This window comes from Eurosta solidaginis, chromosome 3, assembly GCF_040869045.1.
Source record: "Eurosta solidaginis isolate ZX-2024a chromosome 3, ASM4086904v1, whole genome shotgun sequence".
NCBI classification, from domain to species: domain Eukaryota; kingdom Metazoa; phylum Arthropoda; class Insecta; order Diptera; family Tephritidae; genus Eurosta; species Eurosta solidaginis.
This window is the reverse complement of record NC_090321.1, coordinates 187,361,066-187,374,308: the sequence shown is the minus strand read 5'-3', so window position 1 is coordinate 187,374,308 and position 13,243 is coordinate 187,361,066. Positions and strand designations below refer to the sequence as shown.

Sequence of the window (13,243 nt, the reverse complement as noted above, 5' to 3'; positions counted from 1 at the left end):
TTATACTACAAGTTTTGTTCGAAACAATCAAGTGTGGCAACTACATGCGAGAGAAGAAATTTAGAATGAGCTGAGCTGCAACTGAAAGAATTGAGAATCAGTTCTGTGACTACTATTTTCATTTCTATTTGCAAAGCGAACCTCAAAACTGTAAATTAAATAAATTATAAAATATAAAATTTGGGGAAAGTGCGTTTAATAAATAAAAATAATAAAGTGTATAATGTTTAGTGTGTGCCAGCATATTTGATGTGCGCCCAATTGAAGTTCTTTTAGTAGATGAGTACATATGTATGTATAAGTAGCTAGCATGCGTATCTATGTATTCACATATTACGTGATGGTAGCGTGCTCCGCCTACCGCACCGAAGACCCTGGGTTCACACCCCTGGCAAAGCAACCCCAAAATTATAGAAACAAACTTTTTCAATTAGAAGAAAATTTTCTAAGTGGGGTCGCCCCTCGGCAGTGTTCGGCAAGCACTCCGAGTGTATTTCTGCCATGAAAAACTCTCAGTGAAAACTCATCTGCCTTGCAGATGCCGTTCGGAGTCGGCATAAAACAAGTAGGTCCCGTCCCGCCAATTTGTAAGAAAAATTAAAAAGGAGCACGACGCAAATTGGAAGAGAAGTTCGGCCTAAAATCTCTTCGGAGGTTATCGCGCCTTACAATTATTTACATATTGTAACGAATTTACTGCAAATCCTCTTATTTGCCCTTTTGCTAAGTTCGATCACTAAACTGTTGAATAAATAACTCCAATATTTAATAATGCAAAATGGCCTTTATTAAAGTACGTCAGAATAAATAACTCTACTATTTTCAAATAATACTGCTATTGCTCGCTAGATAGCGTCTTAATCGAAACTGCTTGTCGGGCCTCCACTGTTGCCGCTTTTATAATCTTCGATTGCCTCGTTCCATACTTCTAGGCGTTTCCAGAATTAAATTAGTTACTGCTATAAAATTATTACTACAGATGCACGTGTATAGCTTCTCATATGCGCGTGTATATGTGATTGACACTTCCACATATAATTGCCTACTTTTGGGAGCATCTCAGATAAGATATATGCATGTGTTTGTGCGTCTCTTCTCCGCTGCGTCTACGTACATATGTGTAGACATAATAATTGATTCGTTTATGTAGATACAAGTGACTGCCTGCTTTATTGTTGTTGTGGCTTCATTTACTTAGCATCAGACTAGTGATGTGAGTATCACTTAGTGATCGTCCCGATCAGACAAATCTCTCGATCCAACCGCTGCTATACTCTCCAAATGAACCACCCTTCTATTTCGTGGTTGCCCAATGGTTTGTATGCGGTAGATGGTATCACTGATCTTCTTCACAACTTTGTACGGGCCTTCCCGACTGCACCGAATTTTGGATGGAACACCTTTCCGCCGGTGAGGGTTGTATATCAGTACCAAATCTCCCTCCAAGAAACCTTCCGAATTATAGTTCTCGTCGTACATGTGTTTCATGCTACTACTCATTAACCTGGGCCGTTCCCTCACACTCTATTCTTTGGCCAATGAACTACTTCGCAGAGCTTGCGCTTGCCGGATTGGCTTCGCTTAATCAGTATCGTTCCCACGTTTCACAACAGTGGTGCGCCCTGGCTTGAAACTACCCTCGCATTCCTTCTGGGAAATTCTTTCCTTCGTTTTCGCGAGTCCCTTTGGTTTTGTCAATGCCAGTGTTTCTTTCGCAGGTACTTTTGATTTCGCTTTATTTGGCCCATTCGATCCATCAACCTTTACCTTTGACTTTCGTGGTCTTTGTCGAGTCTTCTCCACCAGTACTCGATTACTGCTGAACCCTTTCTCCAAACTAAAGTTAAGTGGTATATCCTGGTTCTTAAAGCGCATAATCCTTCTCCGCACGTCGAACCTGATGTCATGGTCAACTAAGAAGTCCACTCCCAATATGACTTCATCAACAATCTCCGCCCCAATGAATTTGTGTAGAACCATGACCTTCCCAATTAAGACTTCACATATCACTTCTCCTTGGACTTGGTTATACTCGCCTGGGACCGTACGCAACCTTGCTCCAGGTAACGGTTTTACTCTCCTGTTGACCAAGTCAGATCGGATTATGGAATGAGATGCGCCCGTATCTACAGTCACACGCTCCTTGCCATCGACATTCCCTCTGACGGTAAGACTGCTTGATTTTCTTACAATTTGCGAGACAGATATCACAGGACATTCAATAGCTGGGGCAAGTTTTCGATCTTTACATCTGACTCGCTCTTGCTTATCTCCTCCAGCTTTGCGTTTACGGAACTACCAGGACCGGTGCTGCAATGACGAGCAATGTGACCTGGATTACCGCACTTGAAACATTTGATTGCACCATTATTCTTCTGTTGCGTTCCTTTTAAAGCTTCTAAAATTACGTCTACCCATTCTGGCCTTTCTACTTACACACGGCGTGCTTTGAAAACAGGCTTACACAGAAGCGACGCTGTTTCCTGAATCATTCCGTATGCCATTTATAAAGCTCTGAATCTTTACACTTTCAGTGTATTCCACGGGTGCGTCCGCATTCGCTAAATGTGCCAGCCTTTCAACATCCGACGCAAACTCTTGCAATGTCTCACCAGGCCTCTGGAAACGGTTCAGTAACTCCATTTGGTATATCTGTCTCCTATGCTCAGTTCCGTATCGTCTCCTCCAGAGTGCCCATCAATGCTTCATAGTTGTTCTTCTCTCCTTCGGGAATCGTCTGTAGGATTTCGGCTGCTGGTCCCTTCAATGCTACGAATAGAGCTGCAACTTTATCTTCAGCATCCAGTTGTTCACTGCTGCGGTCTTTTCAACCTGTAGCTTCAAGACCTGGAAAGGAACAGAACCGTCAAAGGATGGTGTTTTTACCTTTGGATTAGTCGCTGAAACTGCTGGGCGATTTAGTTGCAACTCCTGTATACGATCTTTCGAAGCATCCATCTCGGCCTCCATTTTATCTTGTCGTTCACTAAAAGCCTCCAGCTGCGATGAGACTTTTGTTTTCTGTGCCTCCAGCTTCATTGAGATACGCTCTTCCTGTGCTTCGAGTTGTAATGTTATGCGTGCCTCTTGCTCTTTCAATTGTTCTGCAATTTGTGACGCCATGTATGTTTTCTGTTCATCCAATTGTGCTTTAATCTTCGACTCGATGCGTGTCTCCTGCGATTCCAGTTGGGATGACATTTGTGACGACATTTCTGAAATGCATGCCTCCTGTACTTCCATCCGGGATGTTACTGTCGATGTTTGTGCAGATATTGCAGCCAAAATCGTGTTCAAGTCTGCGCTCGTAACTGTCTGCGATGTTTCGTTTTTCTCTTAAATTTTTGTTGTTGTCTCGTCGACATCAAGATGAAAGACATACTCTCCACGTTAATTCCTTCTGATTCCATTGCCTCTCGTAGTCGTGCCTGAAGTTCGAGTTTAATGCCGGTTGTATTCAATCCACGGCTCTCCAACTCCTTCTTCAGTTGCTGGATCTTCAATTCACTTAACTTTGTCATGTCCTTGTTGTCCTCTGGAATTTATTCAACAATTCCTCTACTGACACCAATTGTAACGAATTTACTGTAAATCCTCTTATTTGCCCTTTTGCTAAGTTCGATCACTAAATTGTTGAATAAATAACTCCAATATTTAATAATGCAAAATGGCCTTTATTAAAGTACTTCACAATAAATAACTCTACTATTTTCAAATAATACTGCTATTGCTCGCTAGATAGCGTCTTAATCGAAACTGCTTGTCGGGCCTCCACTGTTGCCGCTTTTATACTCTTCGATTGCCTCGTTCCATACTTCTAGGCGTTTCCAGAATTAACTTAGTTACTGCTATAAAATTATAACTACAGATGCACGTGTATAGCTTCTCATATGCGCGTGTATATGTGAGTGACACTTCACAGATAATTGCCTACTTTTGCGAGCATCTCAGATAAGATATATGCATGTGTTTGTGCGTCTCTTCTCCGCTGCGTGTACGTACATATGTGTAGACATAATAATTGATTCGTTTATGTAGATACAAGTGACTGCCTGCTTTATTGTTGTTGTGGCTTCATTTACTTAGCATCAGACTAGTGATGTGAGTATCACTTAGTGTCACTAATATTCGTCACAATATTTATATGGAAACATAGGTACTTTCATACAAAGCTGCCGCAACAACTTTTTTTGTTCATTTGACTACTAAAACGGTCAATTACGAATCAACGAATTGTGCGTAGCTGATTCAACATCTTGTTGCGATGGATAAAAATCGACAGAAATCGGTTGAATTGACCCGTATTTCGGTTGATTTGATCAGTATTTTTCTTTCAGTGTTGCTTAGTAGAGCACTCACTAGACTAAGTCGAGAAAAAAACATATAAGAGAGCGGAACCTAAATTTAAAGCTTATAAATCTGGATATATTTTTTGTGTCTTGGCAGATAGGGCCAGAATTGTTTTTTTTTAAGTAACTCGGTTCTATATATTTATATGCCATTGTTTTGGTCCTGTTCCGTCATTCCTCGTTAAATTTGGTTTGAAGACATTTCCTTTTGAGCTCCAAAGCCGCTTTCATACAAATCTGATATCAAGTAACATTAACAAATCCTGTATTTCCAACATAGTTGAGGGTAGTTCAATAAATTTTGATCGCACTACACTTTCATTATGATTACACTATATTGAAAAAATTTGAGTGTGCACTATTTTTCAGCTTACGACTAAAAAAATTTATTGCAGTTATTTTATTTTTTCACCATCACTCAACTGAGTGAAAAAACAAGCATACAATGATTATAAGCTTTTTATGCCGCCACTCATATGAGTGAAGAAACATTTTTATGCACTGAGCTGAAGCTGAAAATATTTTCAATAAAATGAAATATTTTTTATATCTTTTTTTTAATTTTATTGAAAAATTATTCAGCTTCACTATAGTGGTAGTGTAAAGCTGATACTGCTCCCAACTCTGAGCTTGTTAATTTTTTATGGGTGGGTACTGACCCAGTTTAATACTCACTATAATGATAATCGTTCGGCATTGAATCTTTTTGTGCAATGTTTCGACGAAAAACAGTTTCTAGCTGCTCTTTGGGCATCCCTGAGTACATGGTTGTTTTACAATTCATATATGCTGATAAAGAGTCTAGATTTGCTATCTTGAACACACGACTAACTTGCTGTGTTAAATAACATTTCATCCAGTTCTCATCTGTGGTATATAATTCCAGATCATGCAGTGTAACACCCAGCGCGAAACTCTCGCCTGTTGTGGAGGTATCTTCATAACGTAAATGTATATTTGAAATTTTCACTTGTAGATTATTGACAATCTGTGCTGTTAGCTTCTCGGAAAAGGTGGCATCAGGTTTTATTTGATCTATATGAGTTTTATCGTTGTAATTGAACCAGATTTTTTTTATTAATATTTGTGAAAATAATTGGTTTATACTAACCTTTCATTAACTCTTTTTTGTGAGCTTCTTCAAGCGCTTGAAGCGCTGCTTGTTTTGTCTGTAGCACATATTTTTCTTCTTTTTCCGCATCGTATTGTACTGCTTGTTTGGGTGTTACCAACATATATAGATCCTCGATTTCTGCTATCACTGGTTGGCTATAAAGATTTTTCCATGGTATTTTCAAGACCAATTTGCCTAATAGAAGGAAATGCGAGTTTGTGAAAAATTTATGACGAAACATTATTAGAAAAATTCTTCATTTGGATTTCAATTTTAGCAAATCAAATTAGAAATTTGTAGATAGACTTGATTTCACTTACCGAGAAACCCGTAGGCGAGCTGTACTGGCAAATCCACCTCATCGAGCGCATTCTCTTTGAGTTTTAAGTTATTTAAAACGACATCACCTGGAAAAATATGTATACATGAATACTCAAGAATACTTTGAAAGAGACGTTAGAGGACAATATTCTGAAAATATTTCCGATAAAATGCTGGAAATAGCAGTCTAAAAATGATAACAAAAAAAAGCTCGGAATGCTTTAAAGATAGTCATAAAATAATCCGAAACTAGTTCCAAAATGATCCCGAAACAGACCTGAAATAAAGTTGAAACGTTTAAACGGTTATGGCCGTCCAAAAAGGCGCACCAGTCGCTCCTTCTCTCTGCCAACCGGCGCCATTGTCCGATTATGATACCTAAAATTCCTTCCCTACTACTGTTACAATATGGGACAATTTGCCTCAGGATAATGAAAGGCTTTACTGGTTTTTAAAATATTCAGAACGAATTTCTTAAATACAATTCTCACAACAAAAGTAGATATCGCAAAACTATAGGGAGAGTGGAAATAAAACTCCGTAACAAAAGCGTTAAAGATAATTAACACGAAAGCTATCTCGAAGTTATTAAAAAATTCTACCGAATATAACTTTAGAACAGTCCTGAAATGGTCAGAATACAATTTCTTAAAAAATGTCGAGATCATTCCGAAATAATCCCACAGTAATCTGAAACTTTCCTAAAATAGTTCCAAAATTATGCCAAGAAAATATCCTAAAAAAGTCGCAGTCATACTTACAAAAGTCACGAAATGGTGCCGAAAAGATTGCGAAGGAGTCCCAAAATATACCTTAAAACAATTCTGAAAAAGTTTCGAAATAAACTTAAGCACAATCCCAAAACACTCCGAAAGCAACCCGAAAACAGTCCCGTAATGATCCCAAACGCTTCCCAAAAATGGTCACGAAATATTCCCGAAATGCAGAAAACAATCCTGAAGCAACTAAGAAATAGTATCGGTATCATATCGAAGTGATCCCGAAGGCAGTAGTTCCAAGTGCAGAAAAGATAACGAAATAAATCTACCGCCACCTTTACCTCTACCTCTATCGCTGCCTCTGCCTCTACCTCTTCCACTGCTTAGAAGAAGCGCTTAATAGCTTCGAATTTATATTCGTCAACAGTGACGTTGCTGCCAAGGTGCAAATTCTTCGATATTTCCTCGATGGCATAAAATACACACTTAATGGAAAGTTATGTAAAACGCAACGAGGCATTTTTTCTCGGGTGAAGCAATATTACTATCATATAAGAGCACGCGTTCACTTCAGTGAGTGACAGTAAACCTGAATGCCTTTATGAAATTTTTGGTATTATAAAGTAGTGACTGTGAATGTGAGTGACTGTGGCGAAAAGCATCTACGTAGCCTTAATACTAGCGATTCTTGAGAAAGTAGTTGTTTACAGTAGCACTCAAAACCAAAAATTCAAATGAGGGAAAGTTGTTCACGATCGGTATCTAATAGAAACGTTTCCAATTAAAATTTTTTCTTTGTAATGTAATGATTATAAAGATAGACTATCTATTCTTGGCCATCATTACCCGCATTCAAAGGCAATTTTAATTTGATAACGGTGCAACGCACTTTCCTAGCACTTGTAAGTATTCCGATATTGCTTAGTAAATATTTTGCATTCATAAGCCAGTAAATCGTGTGGGCATAAATAAATACAGCACACAATCAAACAGCCGGCTAATAAAATACATGTAAGTGCGCGGTTTTCCTTAACTCTGTATGGGTGATGTAGCGGCCGCCATGGTGTGGTGGTAACTTGCTCGCCTCGGACTTGAGTTCATATCCCAGCGAAATATCGAAACCTTTTTTTAATCGGGGTCGCCACTCTGCAATGGTTTGGCAAACACTCCGACCGTATTTCTGCCATAAAAACTTCAGCGAAAATCATCTGCCTTGCAGGTGCATTCCGACTCGACACAAATTGGAAGAGATGGCTGGTCTAAACCTTCTCGGAAGTAAATCGTACTTTGAATTTATTTATTTTAAATAGATGTAGCTCATTTTCGGATGCGTTTATATATTCGCGTTTCAATTTATAATGGCAGTAAAAATATAAAACTTACAGGTTTTAACTCCCACAAATATTGATCAAGAGATACAAGCAAAAGCCGGCACTATTTCATCCGTAAAAAAAAAACAAATAAGGAAGGCGTGAGCTTCAATTGTACATTTCGTTTCAGATAAATTACTTTTCTACATAACACGTGGCACCGCCCGTTTAAAAAAAAATTTCTCCCCATTTTCTCTTACAATAAAACTTGATAAGTGAAATATTATTGATTCAAAACAATTTTTTGCTAATTTATAGCTTATTATTCTAGTCTACGACCCTTTTAAACTTCTTTTATATAAAAGTAGGCGTGGCCTTTAACCGATCCCGTCCATTTTTACTAGAAATATTTTCTGTTATAAGGAAAATATGTGTACACAATTTCATTGCGATATGTTAATTCCGAAATATAGAATATTGCTTAGTCATAAAAGGGGCGGTGCCACACCCATTTTCAAAAATTTTAGTGTTTTCAAATTTAAGGTTATAATTTAATTTAGAAAGCAAAATTCTATTGATATAAAGCTCTAAGATATAGCTTATTAGTTTCGTCTACGACCCTTTTCAAAATCTTTTATATAAAAGTGGGTGTGGTCTTTAACCGATCTCGTCCATTTTTTCTAGAAATATTTCCTGCTATAAGGAAAATATGTGTACCCAATTTTGTTACGATCCGTTAATTTTTTTCGAGTTATGGCTCCCGAAACATAGAAAATTGCTTTGTCAATAAAAGGGCGGTGCCACGCCCATTTTTTAAAATTTGAAGTTTATCCTATTTATTGTTATAAATCCATTTGGGAAATGAAATACCATTGACATAAAGCTCTTTTTTTGCAAAGATATAGCTTGTTTTATTCGTCCACGACCCTTTTAAGAATATTTTATATAAAAGTGGACGTGGTCCTTAACCGATTTCTTTAATTTTTCTTCAAAGCATTCCTTATAGCAAAGGCAACCTCTCTGCAGAATTTTGTTACGATAGGTTTAACGATTTTTAATTTATGATTAATAATATTTGTAAAATTGATTTTTTCACAAGTGAGCGGTGCCACGCCCATTTTAAAAATTTTTTTTTCAAATTTTTATCAAGAGTCTCAATATCAGTCCAGACGTCAAATTTCAACATTCTAGGTGTATTATTTACGAAATAATCAGGTTTTTTGTGTTCTCCAAAATGTATATAAATAAAGTGGGCGTGGTTATCATCCGATTTCGCTCATTTTCAATATTAATCTATTCTGGGTCCAGATAAGCTCGCGTAGCAAATTTGGTGAAGATATCTCAATATTTATTCAAGTTATCGTGTTAACGGACAGACGGACGGACGGACATGGCTCAATCAAATTTTTTTTCCACACTGATGATTTTGATATATGGAAGTCTATATCTATGTCGATTCCTTTATAGCTGTACAACCAACCGTTATCCAATCAAAGTTAATATACTCTGTGTGCAAAGCACGCTGAGTATAACAATAAGACGAAAGGTAACTGGATCGAACTGTTCTGGCCAGCTTATTTTCACCCTCATTCGCGACTACAAAGATAAATTGGTTTTTAGACTATTTCATATGCCAGTTAAGAAGTTACATACCTGTGGCAAATGAAAGAAAAAAGCAAGAAAAAGCATCATAGAATACGTGATTTAAACAAAGGTTGTATTCCACAGAAGGACAACAATTGACCAGCTTAAGAACTGATAATTGGGAAGAAGAGCTAGATTGGCTATCATACGGTCTAGATGTTAATCTAATCGAGCTTGTACTTATTAATAGATTCAAAGTTGTGCCAGAAGATGTCAAGCCATTAACTATACCATCACTGGTAATATTGCTGTCTTTTATTTTCTTAATCACAACCCAATATGGATGCTGTGCCAAGCTATTACTGACAAAAATAGGAACTGGTCAAATGTTGAGAACTATGCTAAAAATGTATTCCCTTCCTCATGTAAAATTCAATAATAAAATCCGTTTAAGAGTTCTTGTCAATGCCATCACATCCGGCATACGTTGTTCGTAAAGAGGTCTATGTGAGGTCACGAAAACAGAATAGTTTCATAAATATAAACCTGTTTAAGAAGCTACATGGGTTAATAATTCAGTTTACCTATTAGGCCTGGAAAAATAAATTTTTTTATCATTTAGTTAAAATCAATAATATTATAGTCAAAAGTATTATTGTAAGTTTTGGTCCCGATTGGAGACGCTTGCGCTAGGCGCTTTTTATACCTTTCATGAAAATGAAATGGTATATTAACATTGGTCCGATGTTTGTAACGTTGAGAAATATAGAAAATAGACTCACCATTAAGTATACCGAATTGATCAGGGCGAGCCATGTCCGTGTGTCCGTCCGTCTGTCTGTTTGAACGCAAACTAGTCCCTCAAATTTTGAGATATCTCAATGAAATTTGGCACAAGGATGTATTTTTGTATTATATTAGACATTTGTCGGATCCGGTAGGATCGGACCACTATAACATATATCTCCCATACAACCGATTGTTCAGATAAGACGATTTGGGTCATTCCTGCCGCAATTTAGAAAGTATAAATGTGAAACTCGGTGATATATATTATAATATATCATAGAAGATATCCTGAAAAAATCACTTTGATCGGCGCTATATATAATATATATCCCATACAACCGATCGTTCATATAGAAAGATTTTTGGCAATTTCTCCCTTAATTTTAAATATAAAAACGTTAAACTTGGTGATATTTATTCTAATATATCATAGAAGATTTCATGAAAAAATCATTTCGATCGGAGCTATATATAATATATATCCCATACAACCGATCGTTCAGATAGAAAGATTTTTAGCCATTTCTCCCTTAATTTCCAATATAAAAACGTTAAACTTGGTGATATTTATTCTAATATATCATAGAAGATTTCCTGAAAAAATCACTTTGATCGGGGCTCTATGTATATAGTATATACCTATCCCATACAACCGATCGTTCAGATAGAAAGATTTTTGGCCATTTTTCCCTTAGTTTCCAATACAAAAACGTGAAACTTGGTGATATATATTCTAATATATCATAGAAGATTTCCTGTAAAAATCATTTCGATCGGAGCTATATATAATATATATCCCATACAACCGATCGTTCAGATAAGGGGGTTTTTTGCCATTTTTATACCTTTCATGAAATGGTCTGTTTGAACGCAAACTAGTCCCTCAAATTTTGAGATATCTCAATGAAATTTGGCACAAGGATGTATTTTTGTATTATATTAGACGTTTGTCGGATCCGGTAGGATCGGACCACTATAACATATATCTCCCATACAACCGATCGTTCAGATAAGACGATTTGGGTCATTCCTGCCGCAATTTAGAAATTATAAATGTGAAACTCGGTGATATATATTCTAATATATCATAGAAGATATCCTGAAAAAATCACTTTGATCGGAGCTATATATAGTATATATCCCATACAACCGATCGTTCAGATAGAAAGATTTTTGGCAATTTCTCCCTTAATTTAAAATATAAAAACGTTAAACTTGGTGATATTTATTCTAATATGTCATAGAAGATTTCCTGAAAAAATCATTTCGATCGGGGCTATATATAATATATATCCCATACAACCGATCGTTCAGATAGAAAGATTTTTAGCCATTTCTCCCTTAATTTCCAATATAAAAACGTTAAACTTGGTGATATTTATTCTAATATATCATAGAAGATTTCCTGAAAAAATCACTTCGATCGGGGCTCTATGTATATAGTATATACCTATCCCATACAACCGATCGTTCAGATAGAAAGATTTTTGGCCATTTTTCCCTTAGTTTCCAATACAAAAACGTGAAACTTGGTGATATATATTCTAATATATCATAGAAGATTTCCTGTAAAAATCATTTCGATCGGAGCTATATATAATATATATCCCATACAACCGATCGTTCAGATAAGGGGGTTTTTTGCCATTTTTATACCTTTCATGAAATGGTCTGTTTGAACGCAAACTAGTCCCTCAAATTTTGAGATATCTCAATGAAATTTGGCACAAGGATGTATTTTTGTATTATATTAGACATTTGTCGGATCCGGTAGGATCGGACCACTATAACATATATCTCCCATACAACCGATCGTTCAGATAAGACGATTTGGGTCATTCCTGCCGCAATTTAGAAATTATAAATGTGAAACTCGGTGATATATATTCTAATATATCATAGAAGATATCCTGAAAAAATCACTTTGATCGGAGCTATATATAGTATATATCCCATACAACCGATCGTTCAGATAGAAAGATTTTTGGCAATTTCTCCCTTAATTTAAAATATAAAAACGTTAAACTTGGTGATATTTATTCTAATATATCATAGAAGATTTCATGAAAAAATCATTTCGATCGGGGCTATATATAATATATATCCCATACAACCGATCGTTCAGATAGAAAGATTTTTAGCCATTTCTCCCTTAATTTCCAATAAAAAAACGTTAAACTTGGTGATATTTATTCTAATATATCATAGAAGATTTCCTGAAAAAATCACTTTCATCGGAGCTCTATGTATATAGTATATACCTATCCCATGCAACCGATCGTTCAGATAGAAAGATTTTTGGCCATTTCTCCCTTAGTTTCCAATACAAAAACGTGAAGCTTGGTGATATATATTCTAATATATCATAGAAGATTTCCTGTAAAAATCATTTCGATCGGGGCTATATATAATATATATCCCATACAACCGATCGTTCAGATAGAAAGATTTTTAGCCATTTCTCCCTTAATTTCCAATATAAAAACGTTAAACTTGGTGATATTTATTCTAATATATCATAGAAGATTTCCTGAAAAAATCACTTTGATCGGGGCTCTATGTATATAGTATATACCTATCCCATACAACCGATCGTTCAGATAGAAAGATTTTTGGCAATTTCTTCCTTAGTTTCCAATACAAAAACGTGAAGCTTGGTGATATATATTCTAATATATCATAGAAGATTTCCTGTAAAAATAATTTCGATCGGAGCTATATATAATATATATCCCATACAACCGATCGTTCAGATAAGGGGGGTTTTTTTGCCATTTTTTTATTTTATATTTATCTTAAAAATCGTTTAGGTATGTACATCAGTTCACTATATATTTCTTATCTTATACATCCGATTATTTGTAGATTACGAACGGGATAAGATTATTGTTCAGCCCCATTCATGAAAGGTATGGAGTCTTCGGCACAGCCGAAGACAGTCCCGTCCTTACTCGTTTTCTTTTAATTTCCTACCTTAGTTAAGCTAATGGTATCAAAACTTACTGACTAGATTACAGGTTAACTTAGTACTAATTAAACAATTTTAAATAAGATTTA

The 13,243-nt window shown here is 36.1% G+C and overlaps 1 protein-coding gene across 1 annotated transcript in view; it reads right to left on the bottom strand.

Moving 5' to 3' along the window:
* The window catches only part of Vps13 (vacuolar protein sorting 13C), a 108,753-nt gene that overhangs the window by 72,070 nt on the left and 23,440 nt on the right, over window positions 1-13,243 (bottom strand). Inside the window, exons 3-5 of the mRNA XM_067774277.1 lie at window positions 5,784-5,870; window positions 5,461-5,658; window positions 5,025-5,384 (exon numbers count right to left, since the gene is read on the bottom strand). Of these exons, the coding sequence (XP_067630378.1) occupies window positions 5,025-5,384; window positions 5,461-5,658; window positions 5,784-5,870 (645 nt within the window). The remainder of the gene's footprint in view (window positions 1-5,024; window positions 5,385-5,460; window positions 5,659-5,783; window positions 5,871-13,243) is intronic.